We start from the raw sequence: 27,119 nt of genomic DNA on the forward strand, positions 1-27,119 counted from the left end.
TAACAACACTAAGTTATAAATTTGTTTTGAAATGTATGTTGCTTGCACTTGAGTGACACTTATTGATTTGATTGTGCATTACAAGTGATATATGTTAGTTAGTAATATGGTTAGTTATAAATTTATAGTATGTGATTTTGTATTTCTTTGAAAAGTTTTATTTATCGTTTAATAATATTTTTATAAACCTTTATAAGAAAATACATTTTATCTCTCATAAAGATATTAAAAAACATCTACCTATTTGACCTAGCTTTTAAAATCTTAGATACTATGAACTTGTTTTCTTCACCTAATTTTATTGATTCAACTAATTTAAATAATTTTTTTAGTTATATATAATCGAGTTGTACTAATTGTAATTGATTATCACTAATTTTTTAATGATTAATGATCAAAACTATTTTTACTAATTATTTATTTTTTAAATTGAATTAAATAGAGCTTTATGTGAATGAAAAAAAAAGATAATATTATCAAAGTTACAAAACCAAAAATGAAAGTAACCTCCCTAAAAATAAAAGAAAAAGGAAAGTTGCACAAAGAGTGGAAGAAAGAAAAAGAGTTTTCAGCATCTGCTCATTGACCTTCATCTTTCTTTCTCAATTCTCATCCTTTTCTTCCTCCATTTTACACTCTTCACAGAAAAACAAAACAAACACACCAGAATTTCGTATTTGATAATAAGAAGGATCCATGATTAACCCATGAATCTTTGTTAAAAACCCATTAAATAAACCCAATTTATTTTCTGCAAAATTAAATTAATTGTGGGCATGGAAACTCCACCAGCAGAAGAGCTACTGAAGAAGATCCAAGACCTAGAAGCAGGGCATGCCCATTTACGAGAAGAGATGTCCAAATTGATGTTATCTGGTGGTGTCCGGCATAGGAGAGCTCACTCTGTGTCCCCACAACGTTCTAGGTTGCCGGCGCCGGTTCCGCCTAATCATCGTCGGAGTAACGAGTGGAGAACTGGTTCCACTTCATTTGGGCATTCTACATCTTCGCCTTTACAGAGAGAGAGTCGGTGCTCCGATGACCCGCCCCCGCAACCTATTAGTAACAGAGCTGGGGCTTCTAATGAGTTCAAAAAGCTGACGGAGCGACAGTGTTTGAATATCTTGCAGTCTATGGGACAAGCAATTCATATTTTTGACCTCAATAATCTCGTCATCTACTGGTAATTTTCTGTTGTTTGGGTTTAATTGGGTTTTTCTTGCTTGTTATTTTTGATGTTATTGGGTTTTCTTTCTTCATTATTTTTTTTGTTGCTATTGTGCTTTTCTTGCCTGTTATTTTTGTTGTTATTGGGTTTAGCTAACAAGGGTAAGGTTGCTTAGATCAACTCTCAAAATCCTGCTTAGGTGGGATGATGTTGGGGCAATGAAATGATAGTTGGGTTTTACTAGTTTTGACTTTGATTATGTTTTATGTTAGTGTTGAAGTGATAATTTGTAGATGTTGTGAGTTTATAAATTGATGAGAATTGGGATTTAGTATTCACTTTGTTGGGTTGTTGGCGTGAAAAAAATATCAGAAACTAGCATTTTTGAACCAAGTCTTGGTGAGCTACAGGAATACTTGGTTGATTGTTTGATGCTTTGGATTTGGTTTTCATCTTTTGGTTTTCGGTATTATTGTCAAGAATGAGAGGTGTTTGTCGGTTTTTTTTTGTATTAGACGTATTATGAAAGTTGGTGTTTTGGTTTTAGTTTTTGTTGTAAGTTTGTATGAGTTTGGGAAAGAATAAGTTGTTGAGAAGTGGAGAAGACCGAATTTAGGGAGTAAACGGCATGGTGCAGAGGTCATTCTTTGATTGCAATTTGCAAAAGCCTTAAGCGATCAAAAATATTGTATGTGCATTGTGCTCTATGTGCATTGTACATTGTGAAATGGCCTCAAAGAACTAGCGGGTGCAACGTGAAGATCACCTAGCATATTGGTTTTTGTATCTTCCACCCACTCGTAGCAAGTAATTTTTGTTTTTTGGGTTTGTGGTTGTGATAATGTATGCTGCATGTTTTTTTTGCTCTCGTTTCAAGAATACATGGAAACAAGCTACTTGGGAATTGAAGAATGTGTAATTATATTGTCGAAGTTGAAGAGCTTGAATAATTTTTGTAAGGGGAGAGAGAAAATTTGTACTCAAGATGGTCAATACTTGAGGACTTCAATGACATTTAGAAATTAGAGCGATTTTGTTAGTACTTTTTCAAGTACATAGATAACAGTCTAACTGTCTAAGGGTTTTATATGTTTATGCGAAAAGTAAACAAATAAGAACTTTATTTAAGGTGAAACATATAAGGTGATGAGTTCAGTCTCACTGTAGTTCCATAGCCTTAAGGCTTATTGTCATATCTTACAGGCTTTCATACCCACCTTCACCATTTCAAACCTTTACCCACCTTACTAGCTTGCCAACCGATTAAGAGAGCGAAGTGCGAATTCCGACGTTAGATTCCTTGTGGTGGTTAGGCTATTGTGGTGGCTTTTGATGCTCTTGCGATTTCCACTTGTTGATTGCTTGGAGGTTGTGCGGGAAGGTGATTGTGCGAGTGTGCGACAATCATGGTGAGGGAGAAAATGTTAGTGTAGTTCTTAATGGTAGAGGGCGAGATCCATGGTGGCCTGTGATGATGTCAAGGTTGGATGAATTTGGTTGGAGGAGAAAGGGATATTAGGGGTCCTTTTACATGAATTGTTAGGGCATAACGCAACAATAATGCCGCATCGCATATGTTTAAAGGTTTTTGAAAATATCAAACCAATATTTCTCGCATTGTAAAGGTGTAGAAATCATGTTTTGGCCGTTTTGAGGGGTATCTCATTCTTTCGTTCGATGTTTGAGAATATGATAATTACATCACTCCCGTTACCACATTACAGTTCTGCTATTGCAATCACGATCATTACAGTATGTTAGTGTTAGGGATGGTCATGGGTCCAGAACCCTATTGGACCCGCCCCTTTTTAAGTGCTTGGATCTCATTTTTTGAGACCCATCGAATCCGGGTCGGATCTAGATCTCAAAAATGAATAACAGGTCTGGGTCCAGGTCTAGACCCTCAGACCCAGATTCGGACCCAGACCTGACCTTTAGACCCGCACCCTAGACCCAACCCGTAGACCCGGATTTGCACCCTAAAATTTATTAGATATTTATTATTTTTAAGGTGATTTTCCCATTCTATTTAAGAAAACCCAAACCAAGCATTTCATTTTCCCAATTTCCTGTTTATGGCTTCTTCCTCCAATTGCCTCGTTCCATTTCAGTTATATATGTTGCCTTGCGCTTAAAAATAAAATGTTATTGGTTGCTTGCTTTCGATCTTTTAGTTATTAGCTGCTTTCTTTTGATATGGTAGTTGGATATGGAAGTATATATTTTTTCTTAATTTTTTTCTAATATGCAAAATCTTCCTTAAATATTTTCTAAGGCATATGAGAAATATTTAGTGTAGTGGTACCTCTTTTGTTGTACCAGTATAAAAAGCAAATGAAATTAAGTTTAGAAGTCTCTAATCTTTCTTAATTTTAATCAGACACATTAAGGACCCTAGACCCAACAGACACGGCGGATCTGGATATGGGTCTGAAAATTTTGGACCCTTAGGGTCCGGATCTGAGTCTAGATCTATTAAAAATTAATGGAACCGGGTCTAGATCTGGCTGGTTACATGAAAACAATTACCGTACGTGACAAAACTGGTATGAGTTAGCTGGTTAGAATATGAGTACAACAACAACATTCCTTTACCTTAATGTTATTAGTGGCTCTTAGGCATTGTGCAAATATGCAGTAACGGTCGCGAATTCCAATCATGGTAATGTGATGCGGTAACGAGAGTGATGCAGTTATCATAACGCTAAATACTGGTTGAAAGCATAAGAAATTTCTCGAAAGACCCTAAAATGTGATCTTTTTACATTTTTACAACACTTGAAATATTAGTTCACTTTTTTTGAAAACCGTCAATGTAATGCGATGTGGTCATGTTTTTACATTGTGCTCCCAGGTGACTTTGGGGGTCAATATACATAACCTTACCCTTGTATTGAAAAAAGAAGTTAGTGTTGACAACTTCACATTTCAATTGACCTTTGATCATAGACATCTATAACTTTGTACGAACAAGAAGGAGACATGATATAATGAGTCATTTTACTATATAAGGTATTGTTGAGCTTTAATCGATACTGGATATTTTTTGGTCTCCATTTAGTAGTCTAAGGAAAGAGGAGGGAGGATATTAAAGAGATAAGGCCTACAAACTTGAGAAATCTACTTACGAAGTAGATTTTTGATGCACAAAAATAAATTTTATTTTGATTTTATTTAAAATTACTTTCTATACATATTAAGTGTAGCAACCAATCGTTCACAAGTCACTCTAAGTTGCATTTTACGTTCACAACTTCTCATTCTCTTTGCACCCCTATTCCATTCTGGAATAACAATGGGTATACCTACATTTATGTGTTATGTGAGACACTAGTATGGATCATATGCTCCAATACACAATAATAAAGATGGAATCAATATTTTCAAGCTATTTAAGAGTATGCTAAGTCCCAAACTCCCAACTTCTAATGTCATATATGTTGGCACTTGGAAAATGGACACTTAGATGCGCGATATAGGGGGCAAAAGGAATGTAGGAGTAAGACAAAGGTGAAACTACTTAAATTATATTAATTAAAATAATGCGGAAGCTTAATTCGATATCAATCTGCTACTTTGATAATATAGACCAATCAACACACTCAATAATATAATAAACCAATCAACCCACCAACACTAACTAGTAACAACTTCTTAAGAGCTTTATTATTATAGTTTAAAAAATTTAAAGAATTTACATAATGAAAGCTAAATTTAATAATTTTAAAGATTTTGAGACAATTATATATATATATATATAGGGTCAAGTTCCAGTGAGAACCAAGCTTATATGAGAAATGTGAGAACCAATCTAGCTAATAAAAAAGTGTTAAATTTTTTTTACAGAAAATGTGTTAATTTTAGGCAAAAAAATGATTCTTTTTTTTTAAAAAAAAGTTGGTACTTTTTAGCAAAAAAACTGGTACTTTTTAATAATCAATCTTGCAAGTTGCAACATTACATTAAATTAATGTTAACCTTCTTTCAATAAATCTACTATCCACTAATAGAATTGGTAGCATTCCTAGTTAGCAACACTATTAATCATTGTTAAAATTAACTGAAAATTTACACCAAAAACAATGAATTAATTGTAGATACAAAAATTGCTTTATGACTCTTTCTTTATGACACTATTACTTTATGAGTAAAAGAACAAAAGCAACACATTTTAGGGAACTATAATCGGAACATATATGCACCAATTGTCAACTAGGCATTGAAATTAGAACTACCACTCCTGTGCAAAAGGTTATCCACTCATGTGAAAATAAGTAACTTATAAAAAATAAATAAAATAGAATTTACATGAAACTTAATTGTTAATTTTATTTATGATCTTACAATATTTAATGTCAGTTGACTTATCAAGGTTTAAGATTTTATCACATTCGAACAATATAATACTCAATTCTAACCAAATTTGTTTTTGTTTTTGGATTTTTAATGCTTCACTATTAGCAACTACTTCTAATTCCTTTTTTCTATTATCTCAAGTTTCAACAACCAAAGCTTTATACTCCTAGTTTTCTTGTCTTTAGAATGCAATAGATTATAAATATAGTAAAATGGTTCATTAAATTATGCATACTTAATTGATATGAAGTTTAGATGATATTTTCGATCAATGGTGTCTTTCCTTGACCCCACTTAGGTGGGAGCCTAGGTTAGAGTGACTTAATAGCATTGGGATATTGTAATGTTATTAAATTGAAGAAATTTAAATATTTTGGGACTAAGTCAAGCCCAAACCTCAAGTATTTAAGAAAATCTAGTGTTGATTCCTTTAGAATTGGGTACCCATCATAAAAATTTGGGAACTAGACATATAACCACAATTGAACGAAAATGGCTTCTAATTTAATAACTATAATTTGAATTGCTTAGACCGAGACTTGCCGCTTTGGCCGATTTTGCTTTCATCCTTGGGTACCCAAACGTTTTGCTCATCCCTAGCCATAATGGGTCGTTGATTTGGCTATATATGTAATACCCCAGATTTAGCTTGAAAAGAGATTGATAACTATTCATATCAACAAGGTGCATCTTCTTTTCATGGGAGCCCATTTGCTGTGAACTCCACAGTTAAGTGTGCTTGGTGTGGAGCAATCTTAGGATGGGTGACCTCCAAAGTGCGCTGGAAAGACTTGTGTTGGTTTGTGGGGCTAGTCTATAGTCTCCCTGAGTAGTCACCGGCGGTCCGAGGGGCCGGGGTGTTACAATATACTCGAGAATTATTGTCACAGAAAGATAACATGTGTATGCTGCAATTTAGAGGATTTCTCAATCATCGGGTAAATCACTTAGAAGGTTCAGAGAATGCACTAGGAGTGTTTTTGATGTAGCTTGAATTTGTTTATCTAATTAGAATAGAAATGGGATAGAATCATAGTATCTGAAAAACGATGCTATATTAGAGTTCAAACAATGTGTTTAAAACTCCAATATCACCAAGATCGAGGGTATGAAGTCTTGTGATGAACAAATTACACTTTCAATGAAAACAATGTTTTTAAGAGATAATAATGCAATAAAAATGACACAATGGTTAACGAGGTTCACCTAATTTTGGCTATTTCTTCGGAGGTGTGCAATATCTCACTTATATTGTCACAAAGGAGTTCAAAGAACTCTTAAATTGGAGAATTACAATAGAGAAGAGATTTAGGCTATTTTTTAGGCTTGGGGTATTTTGTGGGTGATTTCTATGAGCATATGAGCATCCGATTTATAGAGTATTATTACATCAATGAGTATACACCATAAAGTCTAAGAATAATTGCATGATAATCAATTCTAGCAAATGAAGAGAAGGAAAAACAACATCCTATGTGGGCCATCGTTCGAGCCCTTCAGTTGCTCGTTCGAGCAGTTGCTTCCAGCAAGTTCTTTTGGTCTCTGATCAAGGTGCTCGTTTGAGCCATTCACGTGCTCGTTCGAGCACTGTTTCATCCAAGCCATTGACTTCTCCAAATGCGTTTGCTCGCTCAAGGCACTTTCATTGATCTTTGGTGCCTTGTTTGAAGGCATCTTGTGCGGTACCAAACCTCTTGCAATTCCTCATTAAGTATCACATTCATCATGCTTATTTATCATCATATATTTAAGGCTCTTCATCAATACACTAATAACTCTATGCATTGAACCACACTTAAACACCACCATAAACTTCCCTCTCAATGTGCATACTCAAGCACACATTGATCCACCTATGGGATTCCATCTCTATGCTCACATAATGCATAGAATTTATTTGGTTCACTCAAGTCACTAATTACACTAACAGTTTCATGGGTCGGTGGGTCACTTTTCGATTGGGAATGGTCAACTAAGTATGCGGTATGGTAGTGCACCTGATCGCCATGGGTCGCGTACCAAATCATTTGATACTTTGACCTAAAAATCAGTCTCTCCATGGAAATTTGATATGTTGCCCCAACAAAGAGAAGAGAATTGGTACCAAAAGTCAAAATTAGAAGAAACGGAGAGAAAAAGAGAAGTTCTATTATTGGATTTGTCGGGAATGAAGGGGGTTGAATGTGCGGTGCTCTAACCAATTGAACTACAATCCTAGGGGACTACAATATAGAGTATCAAGTTTTTTTTTTATGATTTGATTGAAAATATTTCGAGGTAGCATTTTCGTGCTGTAACAGAGCCACAAGTGATATATTGATCATTTTTTTCTCCATTTGAACTCATTTCAAGAATTCTTTTAGTTGCTTTAATAGGTGCAATTGCTATGGCTCGTCAATAATAATTCATCAAAAACTTGCCTTCTTTTGTCATGAAGATAGCTTGTGGCCAGTGGCCACCATACCGCTATTCCCTTTTCTGGTTTAAAAGTAGCCTTTTTTTCCTCTTATATATGAGTTGGTTAAGATAGTGGGCTTGGAAATATGTTGTTGCTCACCAACTTCCCTTGCAATTTCAATTTATGTAGCTTCCTTTTTCTTTTTATTTTTTTTCCTTTTTTCCTTTTCTCTTTCCTTTTCTTATATTTCCTTTTCTTATTTTCTTATCTTTTATGTTTTATTTTTTGAACTCTTATCGTCATCATCATCATCCTACTCAGTGTATCCCGCTCATAGAAACTATGATTAGGGTTTGGGGAAGGATGAATGGCGTCAAACTACACGCATAAAGGAGGATACAGCCAAAGAGTTTGTTGGCTCGAGCAACACGTGTAGAAGAAAGCAAAGCAATACAATACAAGACAAAAAAACATGACAATGCAGTACAAGATAAACATTAAATTTAATAACTTGACCAAACAAATATAAGCAATCATAAAGGCTAGCATAATAAATAAGGCATAAGTTTTATAGATATTGATGTTAGTAACTAATCGAGTTCTAAGACACAAATATGACGTCTCCAACTAGTTTTATCCCTAGTCAAGTCCTCAGATAGGTGCAACTTGCTCATTTTTAATTTGCTCCACTCATGTTTTCGTAGGCCTACCGCGACTTCTCTTTGCATCAACCGTGATGTTTCGGCGCGGCTGTGGACTTTTTTGCACGCATCTTTGCGAGATGCGTTCAACTCCAAGCCTTTCTCTGAAAACCTGATTCCTAATTTTATCCATCCTGGCGTGTCTAAACATTTATCATAACATTCGCATCTTATGCTCATATATTTCCTTAACTCTATCCCATACAACATGGTGGGTCAAACTGCAACTCGATAGAATTTATCTTTGACTAGTCGGGAAACTCCTATCACAAAGCACCCCAATGGTTGCCTCTCTATTTAAGCCATGCAACTTGAATTTGATGTGTACCATCTTCATCAATCTCTCCATTGCTCTGGATTATTAATCCTAAGTATTTTTTGAACCCCTATATGTAATATTTTATAATAGTCTGTCGTTTAGGAGTCACTTTAAGTAGCGTTTCGTGTTCCCGTCCCATGTCCTAGATTGTTGTGTTCCAGTTACATTGAATAATATTATATCCCGTATAATATTCTTTTGGAAGTGGGCTGCACCTCAAATAACAATGTTATAAATTAAATTTTAAGTCTGAGAGTCGGCTATTACTTGGTCAAGTATGTGCTAAATGGGGACCTATTTGCGATTTAATTTTGTGGAAGTATTATTCAAAACATTTTCTTGGTCCAAGCACTTAAGATAACCATATATTATTTTTCGATATGAATTGTATAATAGGATCAAATACAATTATCCTACTAAATGATTACATGCATCATGCATTTTAAAAAGTATTATAATAAGGTATCAAGGGAAGGTTTCTTTTAGCAAACATTTTTGCATCTTGGGTGAAGGTAAATATTTGTTCTCCACCTCTCATCGAAGGTATGATGTTATTTTATTTCTGGCTATTCGTTTTGTTGTTCTTTGTAGGGTTTTAGTAGGGTGACATGTGCTATGGTGAATAACAGAACGATCTTGTCGAAGATGAAGATCTAGGATAGATCAAAAGAGTTCTTTGACAAGGTTTCGATGGATATCAAAGGGGTGACAAGAGACATCTTAATGAAACGTGTGTAAGAGAGCACAAGATTTATGAGACGAATAAACAAATTGGAGCTAAAAGCAACTGTGAATTTAAAGAAAGCTGACAATATTCCTATGAGACTTGGAAACATTTAGACAATGTTAGTTGGTTAACTAACCTCCTTAATATACAAACAAGATTCCAGAAGACGCTAGATTACTGTCTAAAACACAACTGCAAAATTATTCTATATTGAAAATTAAGCTTGAAGACATGCCATGAAGCCATTAGAGAGGGTGATAGAGCATTGCATGTAAAGATGCACAAGCATTTCTTTAAACCAATTTGGTTTTCTGTGAGGAAAAATACCACTAATACAACAACAAATGAGTCCTACACGATAAGAAAAAGGATTTGTACATGAATTTTATTGATATGGAGAAGGCGTATGATAAAAGACCAAGACAACTACCTTGGTGGTTTATGGAAAAGAAAGATACGCCACATAAGTATTTAGTATAGTCCAAAATATGTGTGAAAAAAATGCAAACCTATGTTAGGTCATATAGAGGAGCAACTTAAAAGTTTTGATCAAGACTGATCTACATCAACTATCCTGCTTGTAGTAGTCTTAAATGAGATAAAAAAACTTACCAAGGGAGAATTTCAATGTTGCATGTTTGATGCTGCATTATAGTATTGGATGGAACTAGCGACGAGGTCGATACTAAGCTAGAGATGTGGAGGCAATTGATAGAATCAAAAGGTTTTGAACCAAATTGAAATAAGACAAGGTATATGGAATTATTTATTGGAACCACTTACGATCATACCGGATATGGAGCTCCTTCCAAGTTATTATTTCAAGTATTGGATTTCGTATCACAAAACCGAAGATATTGATCAAGATGTAAAGCATATGATTTGGTGTGAGTTGCTCAAATAGGTAATTGGAACTAGAATATTATGTGACCAAGGTGTCACTAAGGCTAAATTCCATTTAACTGTCTTTGGACCAGCATTATTATGAGTCAAAATATTCTGCTTTCAACATAGATTATAAATCATTGTAGAAACATGGGGGTATTAAAGATGTGTATGTTAAGATGGATGTGTGGATATATTTTAATGATAGAATTCGAAATGAAGGTATAAGAATCTTAGGTTTCTTAGAGTTGCAAAAGTTGAAGACAAAATGGGAGAAAGACGTTTACATTGGTTTGATCATGTGCGAAAATGTATCTTTTAGAAAAGTGGAAAAATTGAATTTTTGAGGAGTTTGAAAGTGTTAAAGGTAGTTTGAGGATAACTTGGATAATTGGAGTGAAGAATGGTATGAGGAAGTAGGATTTGCCGGACCATATGACAATAAATAGAAATGATGGAGGATGAGAATATTTGTGGGGGATCTTTGAAATTGGTTTTCTTAGTTGTACATTAGTATTAGAACCATATAAAGTATGATCTTTGTTACTGACAATCTTTCATTTGATATATTTTGGTTCATGTTGTTGACCGCATCTATTGGATTAAAGTTTTTTCATTGTTGTTATTGTTGGTTTTGTTGCCCTTCATATATGAAGTAGTTATTTTATAAAGCAGTCTACTGTAATCCATCACAAAAATATATACTTCCTCTGTTCTTTTTTACTTCTTTTTTACTTGCACTATAATTGACTTCGGCACTATTCATCAAGCAAATTGACTTTCATATTGTCAGTAATCTATAAGTTCAGACATCGTCATATGGGATCTTGTTACTCTGCTGTACAAGTTTCCTTGATCTGTCACTAATTCGAAATGCACACCAATAGACCCCGAATCCAATTATGTTACCTAGCTTTTGCTTCCCTCATGTACATAAGGTTTTTCTTCTAACTACAAGCTTCCTGCTGTTACCTTTGGAAATCATTCTATTTTTCAGTTTTGTGATAGGGCTTAAATAGTAGAAATAGAATGCTTAAAATGTCACAAAGTTGATTATTTCATGAATTTAATTCCATAGTGGCTCATTTTCTTTTCTCAGCGAGAACTGTTTGAGTGTGACTAAACTCTAACGCTACTTGTTGAGTGTGATACAAATGAAAATCCTCGACTGTTGATGTTTGAGGCTATTTACCAAGACTAAGAATAACATCATTTTCCAATTAAGCTTTACTAAGGCTTAATAATTTCCACAACTTGAATTTTTGTGTACCAAATATTGATGTTCTTTGAACAAACTTGGATGCAATGTATATATCATTTGTCCGGGGTTCAGGAACTACATCTTTCAGAAGCATAGTTTATGTTTTGTATGGTGAAATTATTTGCTGGCACTTTGTCTTTTAATATGGAATTCTGGATTCACTAATAGTAATAATTCAAGCAATTGGATGGACCATAGTATCAAACAGATGTCCTTAGCTTAATGAGAGCACAAAACTTACATATATTGGCTAATAATGTTCCTCAGAATTTTTGCAATATAACCAGTTATGGAAATTTGTCTCCTTTAGCTGACTTAACACAGGCCTGTGGTTGCCTTCGAGTCAAAATAGAGTTGGAAATTTAGAATTTTTTTAAAATTTGATGTTGGGATCTAGGAATCAGTGTTCTGTTTTTTTTTTCATCCTTGAGATATGCAAATTATAAGTATTTTTATATTTTTTGTTGAATTAGCTTTGCAATATATGTGTACTGCACTAAGGCCTTGCGAAACAGTGTTGGTGGGTCTCTTTATGTTCCGTGATCTGAATGCTTTGATTCATCCTACTTGATTTCTCTTTAGCTTTTAGGTTTTAAAAATTGTTGAATATGATGTTTGCTGATATCTCTTGTCTAGACAGTTGAGAATCTAAAAAGGGAGTAGCTGAGAGCAACTTATTTGCATGAGGTTATATATGGGTTTGCAATAGCTTGGTCTGTGACATGATGATATCAGAGTAGTTTTTATGTTACTTTCTAAGTTCTTACAATTAAATGTATTTTTTTGAATGCCAATTATCGAATCACTTCTGCAGGAATCGCTCAGCTGAAAGCCTTTATGGCTATTCTGCAGCAGAAGCTCTTGGTAAGGATATCTGTGCTCTAATAGTAGATGGTCGGGATATTTCTGTCGCCGATAATATTATTAATCGTGTAAGACTAGGAGAGAGTTGGACAGGGCAGTTCCCTGTTAGAGATAAGAAGGGACACAAGTTTTTAGTTGTTGCAACCAACACTCCGTTCCATGATGATGATGGAACTCTCATTGGGGTCATTTGTGTATCAAGTGATACAAAACTATTTATGGAAAAACAAGTCTCAATTTCAGAAGCAAACGAACAAGAGGCTGGTCAAAGTTCTGGTGAACCCAAAATTAGTGTTAAAACCAGGCTTGGCCTTGATAGTGAGCAACCTCTGCAAAATGCTATTGCTTCAAAGCTAACAAACTTGGTATGTGTTAGATGATATAAAATTTCTTGATGATTTAGTTTTGCAATTTATGTTGTGAGCTCACTGTGGTTTATTATTTAGGCTTCAAAGGTCAGTGACAAAGTTCGATCTAAAATAAAGACGGGAGAGAATAATGTACCTAGAGAAGATGGGAGTGGAGATAGTCGTCTGTCTGATCATGGTTTATCTGATGCAACATTCTCAGATCCTAAAGAGGATGGAAATTCCAGCGGAGCAAGTACACCTAGAGGAGATCCAGTTGGCATGGCTCTTGGTGTATTCTCTCAGTTTGCTGCTGGTAAGTCCCCTGTCAAAACACATAGAGATTCTAGTGATGAAAGTGAAGGGAAAACTGCTATTCACAAAATCATATCTTCGAAAGCTGAGGCTTGGATTAATAAGAAAGGGATGCAATGGCCATGGAAAGGAAATGGTCAGGAAACATCAGATGCCAAGAGTGGCCAATTTGGCGGGCAATGGGTTCACAGTGAACAGGATTCCGACCGTCCATATCCTGCTGTGAAATCAGAAAGCCAGGCTGGAGACTTTAATCGTCCTGCTACAAATGAGGCCTCTGGGTCCTGGTCATCATTTAATGTTAACAGCACTAGCAGTGCGAGCAGCTGTGGAAGTGGAAGCAGCAGTGTTGTAAATAAGTTGGATGTTGATACTGATTGCTTAGACTATGAAATCTTGTGGGAGGATTTGACAATTGGAGAGCAAATAGGACAAGGTAAGCTGTCTCTTTTTCTTAGAGTTGATTGAGAGCTTGTTGTCTCAAGGCTTAAAAGAAAGCTGACTGCTTATTGTTTGTTTCATAGTGAAATGCTTACACTACTAAGTGCTCAATTGTTTTTTCCATCGTTTGGGGGGGGGGGGGGGGGGGGGGGGGGGGGTGTGGGGGTAGGGGAGTGGGGCATCACATAGTTATGTAAATGTTTTACTCACAGCTCTCATCTTGAATCTATTGAAATATGGTGACAGAGTACATATGTGTTATAGCTCTACCTCACTTAAAAAGGTATGCAAACTTGATTATTGACATTAAACTTATCCTTGCTATCAAGTAGTCAACCCCAATATTTTGAATTAAGGCTCCTGGCATTGTTGTGTTGCTATCAAGTAACTAGTACTGTCTATGAAAAATCCTTTTTCAAGTGTGCTACCTTGGTGCTAGTTCCCAGGACTGTTCAGTTCATTTCAATCAAATGCAAGAGTTGCTTTCTGCTTGACTTCCAAACATATCCCTTAGATGAGAGAAACTTCCACCTTGGATGATTCCTTTCGTAGGAGTTATTCCTAGGAAAAGGCCGTAGGGAGATAATGGGCGCTTGCAAGATACCTGATAACGGCCTAAAATCTTATTGAATGAGCAAAGCTAAGCATGACTAGGCTCGTGAATGAACTCTCTTGATTTTTTTTAATATGAAGACCTTAAAATATTGAATACAATCAGTTATAGGATTTCAGAAAAACAAAAACATGCTATCTTGGTTGCAATTTCGAACTCAAGTTTTATTTTAAGTTATAACTTGAAAATTTGGAGCTCCAAAAAGCTCAAGACCTAGATGCAAGTGTTATAACTTATAAGCTGAACTGAGCTGAGCCAAGCAAGTTTCTTTCAAATGAGGATTTCAAGAGCTGTAGTGATATTTATATGATGTGTAATTGAGTTTCATGTTATTTCATGACAAAACGACTGATTTGGTTACATTAAGAAACGAGTAAATACTTGTTTGAAAAGAAATTTTGGAGTTGGTGTCGGGAGGAAACCACGTGAGAGTAAAAAGGTATTTATTTCCTTCGTCATATACAAAATTTTTGATATTTGAGATTTTGACAAGCGCATGGGCTTTCTGATAGAGATAAAACATGGCTATTGTTTCTTTCCTTGATTCCTTGTGATTTCCACATCTGCCCAACATTTTTCTCCCAGTGCTCTAAGAACTATATTTGGGATATCAATAATCAATAATTTTTTTGGGTTCAATAGCTGAACCTAATGGGGTGACTACCAACCCTAAGCAACATGCACCTGGTTGCCAGCTTCAATGTTTTGGTTTGCTTCTATGAAAAATTATAACCTATGGTAGTCCATGTAATCTAGAACGTAGCTTATTACAACTGTGGAAGACTTGATTGATTGTTGATTTACAAATCTTGATGAGAAATATTACAGACTTCTTATTAATCATTTATCTTATTTCCGTAGTGCAATCCACTTTTGTTTTGAAGATTTATATAGGCCCCTCTTTTCCTCTTCTTGCTTCCCTTTCAATTCCTTCTATTCAACACACACTGCTAAAAGACTGAACCTTCAGACTCTTTATCTCCTTATGTGCACTATGTTTTGTTTGTTGTGACGAAATCATTTCTTGATTTCGTTTGGTAAACCTCAAGGATTTCTCACTTCAATCACATGGACACAGAAATTGCTTTCAGATAGAATTTTAGGTTCAAAGCTAAATTATCTTTGCTGTGATTTCCAAGAACAGCCGTTTTAGATTTAGTTGGATATCATTGGGGCACTGTTCTTTATTTAGCATTCTAAACATGCTTAAATTGTTTGTTTGTGATGTTTATAATCCCTTTCTCCCACTATTATGACTTTTGGCTTTGGAGTATCAGAAACTCTATTGTGATTTCAAATTTTAAATATTTTAAGTGGGGGACATGAGAACTCGTACATCTACTAGTCTGTGGTTTACAACCTATTATTGTGGCTGTCTTTTAGATAAGCTTAAGATTAATTAGAGAATCATGCAATCGAAAAATTATCTTTTGATGGTAATATACTCCCTCCATTCCTTTAAGTTCTTATTTGGCATTTTGGGTCGTTTTATTTGTTGTTTCCCTAAAGAATCTTTCGATTTATATTATACATATTGGACATAATTAATCTTGTTCATCCTCATTTTAATACTTGATTAATGCTTATGGTCCTCGTATATTTTCCACTAACTTCATTTTAACATTTTTATATTGCTTGGTCCCAACATGTTTCTCACTAACTTTGTTTAAATATATTTTAATAGTTGTGATCCCCATATTTTTGTTCTACGAACTTTATTTCGATATTTTTTTGATGCTTATGAGCCCGACTTTTCCTCCATTAAATTTATTATTCAATTAAATAATATGTCCACCATTTAAAAGATTCTATTTTTCTTAATTCTCATGAATAATTCTTGTGGGAACAACTTTAAAGAACAAAGAGTACTTTATTTTAATGGAAGGAATAATAAAAGAACAGACAACTCTCAAATTGTTACCTGACATTGTTTCTAAACCTGTTTACACCTTTCTTGCATGCAGGTTCCTGTGGAACTGTATATCACGGTCTCTGGTATGGATCGGTATGTTAATGTTGGATCTTTGATTGTATTCTTGCCTTGTCAATTTTCTTTTTGTAGTTCATCACTTCATCATGGACAGCTTAGCCTGTCTGATATAGAAGTTAACTTCCATTATTCTGAGATTGTTATATTATTATGAATTGAGTTGGGATTATGCCTTTTATAGTCCACACACATGCTAACTCTACAGGATGTTAAGCTATTTAGGGGTCTTTTGGATCGAGTATAAATATTTAAGGGGTAAAAAAAGTCAAATTAGTGAAATAAAAGTAAGTAGAGATGCAAATAAAGTAATTGAAATACTTGTGAAATATGTAGAATAAGAGTAAACTAAAAAAGATGAATGAAAAAGGATGATAATTTCCCTTATTTGGAGGAAAGTATTCCCCCACCCTCCCTTTGGGTAAATTTATACCCCAATATGAGGGAAATAATTATTGTTCTATTTATTTTTGTTACCTTATAACCAATTCTTCCACCTCTCTAACAATCAAGTTCCTTTAAACTTCTATCTAATTAACTTTGTTTTCTTACTTTGACTTTTATTTACCCCTTAAATATTTATACTCAATCCAAGCGAGCCTTGAGCATCAAAAATTGGTTCATTAGGATTCTTTTTTATTTTCAAAAATGTTAAAATGAGGCCTATTATTACTTTCAGTTTTTAAATTGTAGGCTTGTTCTGGCCTGACATATAGGTCTATGAGTGACGCACAAGTCACAACATCTTTATTTTTTTTAAAAATCAACGGGCCTGTTTTTTGTAGTTTTGAAGTAATTAAACATGTGGATACCCAGTTTTATGTATTTCATGCATGTTTGCAGGATGTTGCTATTAAAGTTTTCTCGAAGCAAGAATATTCTGAAGACGTCATACTTTCATTCAGACAAGAGGTAGTTTATGTTTTGGAACTTGGTATTTCTCTGACAAGATTTTACTGTCGAGATTCTAGTCAAATTTCTCTTTTACTTTCGATAGAATTGGAGTGTGCTGAAATACATTGTTGATATGAAATTTCATAATGACCTTGTTCCATGAACTAACAATTTTTCTTTTCTTTTCAATTCAGGTGTGTCTCATGAAGCGACTTCGGCACCCTAACATTTTGTTATTTATGGGTGCGGTAACTTCACCTCAGCGTCTCTGCATTGTTACAGAATTTCTTCCACGGTTCATTCTTAACTTTCCTTTCAAATGTGACGTCTGCATAACATTTCTAAAATTTGGGCACTATTTTTGGATTTTTTTTATTAGAGTATCTTGTCCAGATTTTGTTTATGCTGGCTTCTTCGAAGGTTCTCTTGTCGAGGCTGGATTACGTCTGATCTATGCCCTTATTCATTTTGTATACTTTTTTTATTATAATGCAGAGGAAGCTTGTTCCGCCTACTGCAAAGAAGTACTGGCAAACTAGATTGGAGGCGGAGGATTCATATGGCTTTGGACATAGTTGAGTATTATGATGCCGAGATCTCTTAGTATGATAGATGTGTGAGATATAATTGTTTATAGGGTACACTCTCGCTTACACTTGATAATGACTTGCAATCTGATGCAGGCACGAGGAATGAACTATCTACATAACTGCAACCCACCCATTATTCATCGTGATTTGAAGACGTCCAATCTTCTGGTTGATAAGAACTGGATGGTGAAGGTGGGTTTTTGCTTAAACGAAAAAAAATGATTTTTTTTTTTTAATTTCTGTCAAACAATTTCCTATTAATTTCCACTCTAAAATTTTAATAAATTTTACATTATCTTGGCGCAGGTTGCTGATTTTGGTCTTTCACGTGTAAAACATGATACTTACCTCACTACAAGGACTGGGAAAGGAACAGTATGTTGAAGACTTGTAATTTTTTTTTTTGTGAAGTGCGGTAATGAATCTGATTTTCCTTGTCAACTTCAGCTATGTTAAATTAGTTCCATTTTTGTTTTGTAGCCTCAATGGATGGCACCTGAGGTCCTTCGCAATGAACGATCAGATGAAAAGTATGTCTTTGCTTGTATAGCTGTTTTGATTTTAATCATGTTTTCCAGGTTTGGAATCTCTTGATCTCTTTTATTCATATAATATTTTGTCTAATCATACTTGTATTGTTTAGGTCTGATATATATAGCTTTGGGGTTATACTATGGGAGCTTGCCACTCAGAAGATTCCTTGGGAACATCTCAATGCAATGCAGGTAGCAGTCTTCAGCTTTCTTGTGGAGCTCTCTAGAAATAAGAATCATATTTATGTTGAAGGAAATGTATATTACATGCGTATGATGTAGCCCACACAATTTATTAGTCTGTCGATGTCAATGTTCTTTCTGCATGCGTCTTTCTGCATCATCCTCATTCGCTTGCAAAGACTAAGGATTTCGATAAAAACAGATCAAAAGAGTCTGAATTACATTTTAATAATTGCCGCTTTCTTTCCTGTCTTGTGAATGAAGGCTTGCATTTACGTGCTGAGAAATATTTTTAAAATGAAGGATCGATGCAAGTTTAGATTTCGTGGTCGCTTTGAAGTATCACACATTGTGTCTATATCCGGAGATGTGAATGAATAATAACTCTTTTATGCAGGTAATTGGAGCAGTTGGGTTCATGAATCAAAGGTTGGATATACCAGAAGATGTGGATTCAAGGTGGGCTTCCATAATTGAAAGCTGCTGGAACAGGTTCTTCCTTTTCTCAGTGCTTGTTTTTTTGTTATATTTTTGTTATATTTTTTATGAAAATTATTTTTTTCCTTTCTAACGCATGCCTAGATTGGCAAAATTAAATCTCAAATTAAGTGCCCGTTATGTTGTCATGGAAGTATTCTATGTTCACATTTGTTGGCTACTTTATCAGTTGATAGACTCAACCGTTTGATGCTTATATTTGAGCTTAGAAATTGACGATTGCAATCTACTATTGTTCACAATGTAGTGATCCTCAAAGCCGGCCTACATTCCATGAACTTCTTGAAAAGTTGAAGGATTTACAGAGACAATATGCAATTCAATTCCAGGCTGCAAAAGCTAGTTCTGCAGATGTATCAAAAGAACCGTGACTCCCAAGTGTTTCCAACATCGACTTTTTAGATGATTGTATGATTCTTTTTGCTGGTGTCTCATCAGAAAGGGTTTGATAGTCACCTGAATGCACCCATTTCCATGAATAGCCTCTTGAATTTGCGTCCTAGAATGATCACATCCTGCGTAAAAAGCTGAAAGATATACTTGTTCGAAACGGCTGCAGGATCGGTTAAATGGTTCTGGTTCAAATTGAATTGTAATCTTCACCTTCATAATGGTGATTGATATTCTTACAGTTTTGTAATTGTGAGTGAAACAGGTAGGGATGGATGTATTGATTGACATTTTCCAATATGTGCAAGCATTTTTAATGCATGTAACTGTACAAAATTGTTTTTTGTATTGTAATTGTAAATATGTGTACACCACACTCAGTAGTCAGTACTAGTGCCTACTGCCTAGCAATTCATTTATACATCATACTCTGTTTTGGGTTTGCCTTTTACTGATTACTACCTACCAAATAAGAATAATTGAGTTGGCTGTTTGAATGCAAATCTTACCCATCCTACATCCTCTTTTGCCTTGTGTTGACTTAACAATAAACTGTTTCATTAGCAAATCTTGAATGGAGATACAAAATTATATACTTATTTGTTGTTAGTAACGGTAAACAAGTGTGTATTTAATTTTATTTTTTACCTTTTAAAATTATACTTTTTAATAAACAACTTATAATATATTGCTAATAACGAACAAAATTTTGACTCTTCAACCGGTTTTTTCCTTGTTTGCTCTCAAACTCTAACCTTTGCTTTGAATATAAAGACTCTTATTTTAAAAACAAGTTTTCCCTATGAGCTTATTTTGAGAAATTTCTAAGCTTTTTTTTTTTGTTCAAATTTTCTAAAATCTCTTTGATTATTTCAAAATTTTCAAATGCTTTCTCTACTATTCATTGTCACACATGAATATAATTATTGACTTCAGCATGAGAGACTTTACTGGATGACGCGTTACTCTTCCACATTAAAACAATGATAACCTAAGCTCACCCGAAACAACTTTGATAAACCCACCAAATATAAAATTGTAATAACCAATGAACAACCCAAGTCTCGAGCGTAATAAATTCAAATTTTGAGAGAAAAACTTGGCTAAAATAAATGTTTTATACGTAAACGTGTTGAAGTAAGCACTGTTGCTGAAGCAAGTAATGACTTTCACTTATCAGCCCTCACAGATCAACAGAATGTTGCATATGAAACAAGGTACAACAAAAATAGCAAATATTGGAAGAACAAGAACTGTTATTTTAAACATAAATCTGTCGGATTTCCAGCGAACTTGTTCTAATGGATCAGGGATCGTATAGCTGCCACTGCATCACCTTTGTGTTCTCTCAAAGTTCTCTCTGCCACCTTCTTGTCCAACTGTTTACAAGCAGCGTTTCAGTACCAAAGATAACATTATAGAGAAAAGTAGAGAACTCCTTAAAGGTAAATATAGAATAAGTAAACTAACCTCGAGTTCATTTGCAATTATATCAATATCAGCTGCATTGATCTTTACAGCAGCCAATTCTTTTTCCCTAGTAGTTGATTAAGAGAAAATTAAACTAAACCCAAGTAAATGCAACATCAAGACTGAAACACAGATAATATATTTAGTACCACGGTGATTTCAATATAATAATACAACTTATTGTGAATTAGAAGCCAGCAAAGAAAACAACAGTCGTGTAGGTATATATGTCTCTGAAGCTATGAAACTCTTCGCAGCCATAGCAAGCATTACCTTGTCATATCTCAGCAACTCGGCCAATTATTGATTGTTCTTCAGATCACTAGCTATAATTTTTGGCTTTTGGTAGATTTATAGTATCCAGTAGTTACTTCAGTAAACATTACATTTAACTGTCGAATTTTTGAACATTTTGAAGTCTTAAATTTCCACCACGATTTATACTCCTGACTACCCTATCAACTAATGTCATCAAAAGTCTGTTCAGCTTTCAAGATTCAAAGTCAAACATACCTACCTAGTACTTACTCTGTTTCCCATTGATGTTTACACGTTCTGATTTTGTCAGTCTACAATTACACTGGCTTCATTTCATTTATCATACCCACTTACTCTACTAGTTCCACTTTGTCAATTTATTCACATTGGACCTACAAAATGTACTGGGTATATGTTGTTGGGTCCAACAACGGTGATTAAATTGCATTAGTATAATATTGTGCACTTTGGGTCGAGCCCGCACGGATTTATTTTTGAAGACTTTTCCTAAAATATCATACTAATTTGAAGTTGGATCACTTATATGTTTGTCAACACTTTCTTAATTTTCCGATGTAGGACTCGGATGTACGCTCAATAATCGCTCCCTTAGACCAAGGACCACATTACTTGTGTGCTCTCCTTCAACAATATAATCTTGTCTACTTGCACCACCGCTTCACCACGGAACATGCTTCCTTGACCACCAAGTTTAGAAGACTCTTGATACAAGTCACTAAAACTAGATTCTTCAATCTCGCGGTCACACTGAGAATCTGCCCACACATCTGCTCTAGCAATCCAACAAGCTACTCACGGTGTTGCTCCATTATATATGTATATTCATGTCGTACCTTTGACTCGAATACCAAATAAATGTTCAATAGGAGATCGAAAACTTCTAGAAGGGGTGAATAGAGAGCTTGCCCGTTTTTTTAAATTTTTTTGAAAATCGTTTCAAAGGTTTGAAACCTGTTTAGAAGGAATTCAGCTTGGGGCAGATTGTATGCATAGTTAAAGTGTGCAATAAAAATTGGACAAAATACATGAAATTGTTACGAGGTTCAGCAACAAATAGCCTAGTCCCCGCATAAGGTTCTAATTACCGGATTCAAACCTCTTTCATTAACTCTTGACATTCTAGTTCCACAACAGAAGCAATTCCAGGAGACCAAGGTACCATGTCTATGGAACGTAACTTGTAAGTTACAGTGTCTTTTACGTTAGGGAAAATAAATTCCATTCTTGATCTAACATAGTAGGATCAAGCCAATCCAATCCAAAATAGACAGCTATAAACACTAAAAGAAATACAAAGTCCTAGCTAGGAGAACTAGTTAAGGAAGCAAACTAGATAAGTTTTATTTTATCATCATATTTCAGTACTTCAGCTAGCAACACTGATATTTTACGTGAACTTCATTGAACATGAATCCTGGCATAATAGACCACAATGTCAATCTCTAAAGATTGACAAAAGTCCTCTTAATTCTCTATCCACACTTCCTAAACTAACGTCACTTGAGCCGTAGAACGTATACTACGTCTGCTACAACACTTCTTTAAATGGTTGTTCACAAATTGATCGAGCCAAGCTTAACATGAAATTCAGAATGCCATTAGATTTGATATGATTCCAAATTTATTGAGTTCAACCATTTTTCCCCAAAAATAGCTGTCCACAAGAAGTTTCTGCAAAAGTAGTGATCTACTCCATTGCTCTATGGAGGTACAAGAAAAAATTTCAAAAAGTGTGTATACCAAAGATAACAAGAGTGTTGTCCACTTACTTCCTGCAGAGGAGAAGATCTTAAATCTCAATGACCATGCTTGTAAATTTAACATTCTACGAATAAATTTGACAAGCACTGTACTAAACAGTAATACAGATGTACTTGGAGCATAGTGCAAAATATCATCACATCACCGTATTGCAAAACAATATGAAATTACCGTGACCTAGTTACAGGCAAAGACAACCACAGAACCGTTCGTGGAATAATATAATATGAACACATATTTTAAGGGATATGGTTATGTTTATTCTTCATAGCATGTCTTTCTATTTAAATAAACACAACCTTGTCATTTCAACCATGATAGAAAATTAGGTATTTAAAATAGAAGGCGCAAAAATAATAGAATAACAATTGCTATAAGGATATTGAGCTACCAACCAAGTGAAACATGCTCTAGTACGAAGACTTTAAAAACTAGCAAAGTTATGTAAAGCGTGTTGCATAACTTCAAAAGAGAACATATCCTATATTCATTAATACTAAGGCATCCACAAAGATTAGGTAAATACTATGGTCTATGAGGGAAAGGTTATATCTTGATGAAGCAATTGCATACACAAAAAAAGGATATAGGGAGAGCAGGTGCCTCTTAGTAAGTACCACCAAGGAGGCAAGGACTTGAAGCTTATGGTGGGATGAATTAGCTTAAGTGAACTCAAGCGAATGGAGCTAAGCTGAAGTGGAGTTGAATAGAATTGAATGAATAGTGAAATTTGAGGGTAAAAATGAGAGATGAACCAAGTTAAATAGAATCGAACTAAATAGAATTGAGCTAAATTGAAATGTGAGAGCAAAGAGCAGAGAACAATGATCAATAATCCACTTAAGGAACTCTAAGCAAAAAGCACATTAGCTAACAAAACATATTATAGTAGAGAGCAATAATCCACCTAAGAAACCCTAAACTCTTCAAACCTGGTTCCATATATACCTCAAGTGTCATAAGTGTACTCATTTATCCCAGCATATCACCAAAAATGTCACAATGGTATTTTCACCAATATTGAATCATTTAAATACTGACGTGTATATATAAGGTGCCCATTCTAGATGGATTTTCATTATATTCTGAATTCGGCACATAAATAAGATACGACGATGTTTTCACTGTTTGTCACCAACCTAGCTTCCTTCACTCAGATATTGGGCCTCGGATCAACAATAAATACAACAGAGCTCACTACGCTATATAGTTGGGATTAAGCGTCTACATTGTTGTTGTGGTTTTGGAGTTAATAGATTATAGTAATTTAGCTCATAAAATCATGTGTACTTCTTATGTATGTGAAATTACATATGACATTCACTACCATGAAAGTTCAAATCAAAAATAATTTTTATGTTTTAAAGGTTGCTTAAGTGAAACACCCAAACTCTTCTTATTGAATGATATTAGAGTAATGGAATGTTGTAGTGGAATATTGTATCAATGACACACAATTTATTATAAATTATTTCACGACATATATTTCACTCAAAAGTACCACACTTGCAATTACTTATTACATGTGTATCATTCTGTGACTCAATACCTTAATAAGAGTTGTAATGCATACTTTCCAAAGCGACATGCTATCTTGTAATTTAATAGTGTCTAATCCTTTTCATACTTGTAATTACAACAACAAAAAAAAACCCAATGACTACGAATTCAGCAGCAGCATCTTCTTAATAATCTACCTATAAGCTTATGGAGTTTTCTCCTTTCTACAAAATATTTAATTACTGTCATCAGTATGTTAAACTACCTCACACTAAACAATACTCCTTTGCCCAAGCCAAATAGCCCCATTTGCGGCACATAGACCAAGAAATTGGGTATAGTGGGTTAAATGGTGGGGTATTTAGGAAGAGCAGAGAATAGGGAGTAAAAATGGTGAGTCATATTCAAATATTAAATGTCGCAAATTCATTGAAATGTACTAAAATGGAAAATATAGCGAATACCCAGACCTAAATTTTAAGTAAAAAATAACCCAAATAAGATTGCTATTACACAAAACACCAAAAAAATTAGGGAAAAAAGAGTGCAAACCTCATTCGCATAGCATGTGCATCAGCTTCAGCAGCAGCAGCGATAGAAGCCATAGCCTAACAATCAAAATAAACATCAAGAAAAATTTTCAGGAATTTTCAAAATTGAATAGATTGAATTCATAAAAGTTGAACCGTACTGTTTGAACACGAGAAGAATCAAGCTGGCGATCTTCGACGCGGTCAGTGAGCTTATCGAAAGCTTTACTCTGCTGTTGCATATCTTTGGAATCCTCCATTCTATCGACACCATCATCTCCTGCTTCCATTGTTCCAAATTCTCTGAAAACTTGATTTCCTGTAGACTGTAGTAGAGTATAGCTAATTCGAGCTGCCGTTTTTATTAGCGTTTTACAAGTTCAAACATCTTTGTTCTTCGAACCCTACCTAGTTTTTTACGAAAAATTGAAAGAAAATAAGACATTTGAACAACTTATTTTTCAAAATAAGCTTCGTAAAAACTTATTTCCCAAAATAAGCATCCGTACATCAAGATCAAAGCTTTGGATAAGTCGCTGTTAGTAAGCCGTTGTTAATTAGAAAAATAGCCGTTAGGAACTTGAAAATAGCCGCTGTAATGATGTTCTATAAATAGCTCCTTCATTTCCCATACTTCATTATATCAATTCTACATCATTCTTCTTCTCTTAATTTCTAAAGGTAACATTATGTATTATGTTAGTTTTACTTTTAATTTTTAAATGTTAATATAATTTTTGAAAATTCATTTACGTTACTATATTATATGTATTATGTAGATGTCAAAGGAGCATTGTATTGAAGAGCTTTGTGATTGTGGTTATAAAGTTGAGATTAATACAGATTGGAGCGACTTTGATCCAGGGCGTGAATTTGTTGCTTGCCCTTTCTACTTGGTTGACGGATTAGGATGCACATACTTTAGATGGATTGCTCCGGAGGGTACGAAATGGCAGAGAGAGTTAATAATACGGCTTGAAAAGGAAAAAAAAGAGCTCAAAGATGAGGTATTTAATTTAAAGAGACAAATGGATGATATGACGCATAGAAAGAAGAGATTGAAAGGATTATGAGAAAGTTTAAGAAGCCTTCTTAGTTAGTGACGGTAGTTTAACTTAACGAATGAAGTATGTAATTTGATATGAATTTGTTGAACATGATTGCAATTGTGTTGAATGTCCGATAGCAACATCCCTATTTGAATATGATTGGTTGTTTGTTTTTGATTAAATTCATACTACATTCTTGGCGGAATGATTCATCGCCGAAAAGTCTGAGTACTTAACATCAAGGCAACGATAATAAACGTTTGCTAATACGATTAAAATATATACATGTACACATATATTACAAAGTATACACAAAAGTCAATATGTTACAAATTCTGAATATGTACAAGTGTTGAATATATACAAAATGTCACTAATCTTCAAAATATACAAAAACTATTGTAATGCTAATCCTCCTCCTGTACCCTGTCTAATTGTGACGGTTTACGACGCCTCCTACGATAGTAAGATGCAGTCGCATGACGCTCGGGTAGGGGAGGGGATTGATAGTGTGATGATGTGGCACCCTGTGAGGACCTGACACCGTAGTTCGGGCACGTTAAGTCAACCTCCTCAAGATGAACGTCTGCATGATGAGGAGATGAACCGCACTCGTACGTAGTGGTGTCGGGCGCAGTCAATTCCGGAATGAATTGTTGAAACTGCGTCCCTCGGAGTATGCCTTGGGCAATCTCCCGTACGGGCTCCTCTTGGGGAGGAGCTGATGACTGATGCAATGCCCTATGCCTGCAGTAAGACTTAAGTATTAATGAAATGTTTAAAGTGTAAGTTGTATGGATAATAATCAATGTTGAAGAATACTTTCAAAGTGTGTCATCGTCGGTGCTGCGGGAGTGCACTGGGATGCCACCATGATACCTCATGGTGTCATCCATCGACGAGTAATGGAGAGGAACCACGGCATGTAATCCGCCGTAGTAGGTGCTCCTGCAGCGTCGATCGGCGCACCTTGGGCCAGCAGCTGTAGCCTGTGCTCCCAACGAGCGATATGGCGCCAGTTGACCTCTAGCCAGTTCTTGGGTTCCCGACCCTTGCGAGA

General features: G+C 34.9%; 2 protein-coding genes across 2 annotated transcripts; one reads left to right on the forward strand and one right to left on the reverse strand.

The window, feature by feature from the left end:
• The first annotated feature begins 490 nt into the window (after positions 1-490).
• LOC130825218 (serine/threonine-protein kinase 1-like) lies at positions 491-19,920 on the forward strand. The gene is made up of 13 exons (XM_057690336.1): positions 491-1,183; positions 12,630-13,044; positions 13,126-13,777; positions 16,360-16,400; positions 17,226-17,294; positions 17,471-17,571; positions 17,772-17,850; positions 17,960-18,058; positions 18,173-18,241; positions 18,347-18,396; positions 18,510-18,591; positions 18,980-19,074; positions 19,328-19,920. The coding sequence occupies exons 1-13, from the start codon at positions 777-779 to the stop codon at positions 19,449-19,451; spliced, it is 2,283 nt and encodes a 760-aa protein (XP_057546319.1). The 5' UTR covers positions 491-776; the 3' UTR covers positions 19,452-19,920.
• Positions 19,921-20,534: 614 nt separating this feature from the next.
• On the reverse strand, positions 20,535-25,419 carry LOC130825219 (uncharacterized). Its single transcript, XM_057690337.1, has 4 exons — positions 25,172-25,419; positions 25,033-25,088; positions 20,941-21,007; positions 20,535-20,849 (listed from the first exon to the last, which is right to left on the reverse strand). The coding sequence occupies exons 1-4, from the start codon at positions 25,298-25,300 to the stop codon at positions 20,769-20,771; spliced, it is 333 nt and encodes a 110-aa protein (XP_057546320.1). The 5' UTR covers positions 25,301-25,419; the 3' UTR covers positions 20,535-20,768.
• Positions 25,420-27,119: the final 1,700 nt, after the last annotated feature.

The sequence above is a fragment of the Amaranthus tricolor genome, chromosome 10 (assembly GCF_026212465.1).
Source record: "Amaranthus tricolor cultivar Red isolate AtriRed21 chromosome 10, ASM2621246v1, whole genome shotgun sequence".
In the NCBI taxonomy this organism is placed as follows: Eukaryota; Viridiplantae; Streptophyta; class Magnoliopsida; order Caryophyllales; family Amaranthaceae; genus Amaranthus; species Amaranthus tricolor.